This window comes from Gossypium hirsutum, chromosome D06 (genome assembly GCF_007990345.1).
Source record: "Gossypium hirsutum isolate 1008001.06 chromosome D06, Gossypium_hirsutum_v2.1, whole genome shotgun sequence".
Classification (NCBI taxonomy): Eukaryota; Viridiplantae; Streptophyta; class Magnoliopsida; order Malvales; family Malvaceae; genus Gossypium; species Gossypium hirsutum.
The window spans coordinates 42,801,255-42,806,902 of NC_053442.1; the positions used below are offsets into that span (position 1 = coordinate 42,801,255).

Consider the following 5,648-nt stretch of genomic DNA (forward strand, 5'->3'; position numbering starts at 1 on the left):
ACTCCTACTAAATATTTTCTCTCATCGTCCTAACTCCTTTGATTAAACCCTAATTTTAATATAATAATAATAATATATTTTCATAGTTGAGTTGTGCCTTTTGAATATTTTATTAATTTAATTGTGAACATTAATCATTAAATGTAAATTTTCTTTTTAAAATTTTTTTTTAAATTTCAACTACATATTTATCATTAATCATTAGAAATATCATTAAATAAGTAAATGTAATAATTCAAGTTGCTTAATTGGAATCACCAAGAACATTTTTTTGGTAATTTTGATGAAAAAGGAAAGAATCTTTTATATGAAGCAAAATTCTATTTCAAATTAAGTATAATGATAAATTTAGTAGTTAATATTTATATTTTTATCAATTTGATTTTCATTTTTATTAGTTAAATTTGATTGTTACTCTTTAAAAACAGAAATATTAATTAAAATATTAATTTTTAATGATGTTGATGTGACAATCCACATGAAGCACTAACGTGTCACTATTTGTCTAATATGCTATGCCAACAAATAATTTAAAAATCATAAAAAAAAATTTTAAAATAAAAATAAAGTTCATAATTTTTTTAAAAAAATTAGCATAAAATATATGTGGACATTTTTAAAAATAATAATAATTTAATTAATATTTTCATAAAAAATAATTAAATTATTTTCCTAAAGCTAAATTTAACAAAAAAAAAGAGTGAAAATAAAAAAAGATATAGATATTAAAAGTTAAAATTATACCTTTAAATTATTCATATTAATATATAATTACCTTTAACTCCATAACTTTCGTATACGGATCCAGCAAAGCTTAACTCGGCCACAACATTAATATGATAATTAATTAATAAAAAATAATGCATTAAATATAATGATCTAAAACGGATCCCATCATAAATTATAATCAATTTTGTTTTTGTACACATGGATTTCCTTTTCTTGAGAGAGAGAAGAATCTTTATTTATATAATGGTATCTCTTCCTTCATTTATAGTTTTTCCCTTACAAAGTCATGTTGTTGCCTTTCACACCCTCTATTATACTATTCAGCTGTTCACACTTCACATCATCCTTCTAAATATTACTGTAAGCTCTTCTGTGTATATATATATATATTTCCATTCTTGCTTATGACCTGCCTTGGTTGAAGAACACCCAGTTTTGATTATCACTGCAAAGTTAAGGTCTTCGTTTTCTGACAGAATCCTGAAGAATACCCAGCAAGTAAACATGACTAATGTTTATGAAGGAGAATCACCTTCAAGGCTTGAGGTTTGTGCTTTCTCGTCTTGTTCGTTTGAATTATCAATGGAGCTTAGAGTTATTTTTTAAATTTAATTACATGTATTATTGACTTAGTTTATTGTTAAAATAAAATCAGGGAAAACTGAGTGCCATGATTGTTTGTTGGATTTTGGGATTTGGATCTCTCATCTCTTGGAATAGTATGCTCACAATTGGAGATTATTATTATAATTTGTTTCCTGTAAGTAAACTCTTCTTACTTTGTGCTTAATGTTTATTCTTTAATTTTTTTCAAATGATATATATGGTTTTAAACATAAAATTTAATTTTTTTGAATTAAAAGTTTACTTCTTTTTATCTTTCCACAGATATTATGGTATATTCCTTTTCTCTTTTATTGAATTTAAAACATAAGATAATGAAAATTTTAATATTTATCCCATAGTAGAGTTATATTTATTGACTATTAGTGTAAATTCATAAAAGTCGTGTCATGGTCAAATTCAATTGACCTTTTTCTATAAATGCAAAATCCGGCTGAGCCTTTTAGTGTGTGTTTTTATTATTAAATCTTAATTTCTAAATAATGGTATTTTTATTCTTATTTCTAAAAATAATATTATTTATCAAGAAATTTGAAAGTCAACTCAACATTAACTTCATTTCCCTTCTATTTTCTCTTTCGTCCGGTTTTATATAATTTTTTTTAGATGGAAAGAGATTCATTTACACCAACAGTTTTACATATTTTTGTACAGTGTAACTAATTAAAATTTTCTGATTATTTATTTTATATAAAAAATTCAATCATTTAATAAATATTAATAAATACAATATTTTAGATCAATATGATAAAAATATCGAATTAGTTTAAAATTTTACAAGAATGATAAGTACAATTATATTGATAAATGATTAAATTTTTTATTAAAACAAAAACCAAATCCAAACATTGTGAAAAACACGTGTAAAACATATTTTTAATAAAAACCCCAAATCATAAATATTAAAATTTGATGATAAAAAATTGTTATATTTAAATTTGGAAATATTTTTTGGATAATTAAAATTAATAAAATAAATAGTGGGATGTAAACTCATAAAATATTATTATATTTGGCTGGCTTTAATTTTTGATAACAATACATATTTATATATGAGCAATTATGCGTATAATATGATAAAAATAAACCCATTTTTGTGAATTATGTGAAAAAGAATAGGATGATTTACAACAATAAAAGAAGATTTATATGTTCACTTGCAACAAACGTGGATGAAAGAGATTATACGAAGTTTAAAAAATGGTAAATATTTTATTTTTAAAGTTAAAAATAGAGATGGTGGCAAAAAAACAGATATCTCTGCAATAAGAAAAAACTTATATTTATTTTTTTCGATACTGTTTAAATAGAAAAAATGTAAAAGATATTTGAAAAAAAGTGAAAAATGAAAAAGAAAATTAGAATTAACATAAAGGGCTGAATTTACTTGTGTACTTATGTAATCTTTAGTTTTGTTTCTTAAACTACATGTATCATTTTTTGTTTTAATATTTTGTGTTTTTTTAATCATCCAAAATTCCTACAAATTATTTAACATAAATTGTTATCATTGAAATTGGATCAGATAAATTAATTAGATTAATTCGATAAAAAATTAATTGATATAGGTCTAAATAGAAGTCTTTCAATGAATTACTACATAAAGAATTGATGGTTGAATGAATTTTATAAAATTTTAATATTTAATTATTATTCAATTGACAATTAAATTAATTAATGAAAAATTGATGATCTGATAAGTTTATTAATCTAACATTGAAATAAACCAGTCTATTTCATATTTGTCATTTTTATATTTATCTTCGTTGCTCGTCTTTTATACACATTTTGTATATTTACTTTCTTTACTTTTTTCTGGAATACTTCCTTTATTTACTTAGTTTATATTTGTTTACCCATATTAATAATTTTAGTTAATTAATTTTTTTAATTTATTATGTTGAAATTTATTTTATACATTTGTGAATTTATATTGGTATTATGAATATTAGTTATAACTTTTTAATGTTAATAGATTAAAAATAACTTTAAAAATTACAAATAAGATTTTTTTAAAAATTAATAATTTTTAATATAAATAATGACAATTTCATAACTATAGTTCGTTTTACAGTAGTGACATTTTAATTGTCACAACGATACATTCACTATCATGTTAATTAACTGCATATTCCAAGCATTAAATGTCGTTGTTCTGTCAATAGTTCAATACATATATTATCCAAATCTCATGTTGTGTATGTTTGCATTTGAAGGACTACCATCCTTCAAGGGTGCTTACTCTGGTTTATCAACCCTTTGCCTTTGGAACAATGTCAATATTGGCATACAACGAAGCAAAGATTAATACTAGGCGGAGGAACATATTTGGATACTCACTTTTCGTTGCAAGTACTTTCATGCTCTTAGTGGTAAAGTAAAACTGCTCCTTTATTTTACACACTTCATCATCCACTTCATTCTCCAACTAACCTCTATTTTTTCCCCCATCATTTCTTCGATAGTTAGATTTAGCTACATCAGGGAGAGGAGGACTTGGATCTTTCATTGGTATATGTGTTATTGTTGCTTTTTTTGGAGTTGCAGACGCCTGTGTTCAAGGTGGAATTGTTGGCGATTTGTCTTTCATGCTCCCTGACTTTATCCAGGTTGGTTTTCTTTATCTTCTTTAACACTTGATTAACAGTTGATTTAACGGTTAATTGTTGGTTTTATGATTCAGTCCTTCTTTGCTGGTTTGGCTGCATCTGGTGCCTTGACCTCTGCTTTAAGGCTTATCACAAAAGCAGCCTTTGAAAAGTCTAACAATGGTCTTCGTAAAGGGGCAAGTATGTGCCTTTTCTTCGCTATTTGACAAAACCGTCATTAATTTGGCTTACGTCTGTTAGTTCATTGAAACAAAAATTCTCTTCTTTTTGCAGTGTTGTTTCTAGCTATTTCTACATTATTTGAGTTCCTATGTGTCCTATTGTATACATATTTCTTCCCCAAATTGCCAATAGTGAAGTACTTCCGCTCTAAGGCAGCTTTAGAAGGATCAAAAACTGTTCAAGCTGATCTTGCGGCTGCTGGTATCCAAACAAAAGAAGACCATGTAAATACTGACCTTTACCAAATATTTCTCAAAACCTCTTTTAACCTTGCTTTAAGTTAATACAACTTTTTTCTTCTTCTTCTTTTTTTTTTTTGTCATTTTCACAGAATGAACAGAATGAGAGGCTAAGCAACAAACAATTATTCATTCAAAACATAGATTATGCGCTAGACCTGTTTCTATTATACGTCTTAACACTATCGATTTTCCCTGGATTCTTATACGAAAACACTGGTGAACATAAGTTGGGTACATGGTAAATTTTCATTCATTCAGTGAAATGACATTTGAAGTTGCTTTACCTTTATACCTAAAGATCTAAATATCCACTTGAAGATAAATATGGTACGATTGATGTGTTTCTAGGTATTCACTTGTGTTGATAGCATCTTACAATGTGTGGGATTTGATATCAAGATATCTTCCCCTTGTGAAATTCTTGAAGATAGAGTCAAGGAAAGGCCTTACGATTGCAATACTTTCTCGTTTCTTACTGATCCCTGCCTTTTACTTCACTGCCAAGTATGGTGATCAAGGATGGATGATATTGCTCGTATCATTCCTGGGATTAACAAATGGTCACCTTACGGTCTGTGTGATGACTGCAGCACCTAAAGGTTATAAGGTTAGTGCTGGCATAGTAAGTTGCAGTATGAAATTTATCTAAATATTCTTTGTAATCTCTAATAAAAACTTCTTGTTTTCTTTTGACAGGGGCCAGAACAAAATGCCTTGGGTAATATACTAGTGCTATGTCTATTACTTGGGATATTTGCAGGGGTTTCTTTGGATTGGTTGTGGCTCATTGGTAAAAAGAATGCCTTTTAAAAGATTCAAGGCTTATGTTGTTAAATGATGTAGAAATTTGATTTTTCGCAAATGCTGAAATATTAGATTTTATCTTTTAATTTGTGAGAATGTTGAGCAAACCCATGCCGCTATAACCAACCTTCGAGATGCTTAATATTTTAATCTAATTCTTTAAAAAAAAAGTAATCTACTTAGCTTTAGAAAGTAATATAGTTAGATTAAAATCTACTTGCAAACATTAGTTTAAAATCAGTTATACATTCAATAAGTGAAATAAAATTATAAATACTACTAATAAAGTATAACCAAAAAAAGTGTTTGACCCTGTTCGTTGATGGAGATGGTAGATTTCACTATAATTCTTGTAATTTTAAAATTTTTAAAAATACCTTTCAAAATATTTTTAAATATCCTTATTTGAATTATATCG

General features: G+C 26.2%; 1 protein-coding gene across 2 annotated transcripts; it reads left to right on the forward strand.

The window, feature by feature from the left end:
- The first annotated feature begins 985 nt into the window (after nt 1-985).
- Nucleotides 986-5,316, forward strand: LOC107901993 (equilibrative nucleotide transporter 3). Of its 2 annotated transcripts, XM_016828192.2 has the most exons (10): nt 986-1,089; nt 1,206-1,275; nt 1,385-1,489; nt 3,570-3,725; nt 3,819-3,962; nt 4,037-4,142; nt 4,236-4,408; nt 4,516-4,664; nt 4,775-5,033; nt 5,123-5,316. In XM_016828192.2, the coding sequence occupies exons 2-10, from the start codon at nt 1,234-1,236 to the stop codon at nt 5,234-5,236; spliced, it is 1,248 nt and encodes a 415-aa protein (XP_016683681.1). In that variant the 5' UTR covers nt 986-1,089; nt 1,206-1,233; the 3' UTR covers nt 5,237-5,316. The 2 variants fall into 2 exon arrangements, with proteins under 2 accessions (XP_016683681.1, XP_016683680.1); XM_016828191.2 differs by having other exon boundaries at nt 999-1,275.
- Nucleotides 5,317-5,648: the final 332 nt, after the last annotated feature.

Bases quoted from the DNA above. Each gene is read 5' to 3' on its own strand.
- LOC107901993 (XM_016828192.2), top strand. From the start codon at position 1,234: ATGACTAATGTTTATGAAGGAGAATCACCTTCAAGGCTTGAG. The intron at 4,143-4,235 runs GTATGTGCCTTT...TTCTTTTTGCAG, and splicing joins TGGTCTTCGTAAAGGGGCAA to TGTTGTTTCTAGCTATTTCT. The intron at 4,665-4,774 runs GTAAATTTTCAT...ATGTGTTTCTAG, and splicing joins GAACATAAGTTGGGTACATG to GTATTCACTTGTGTTGATAG.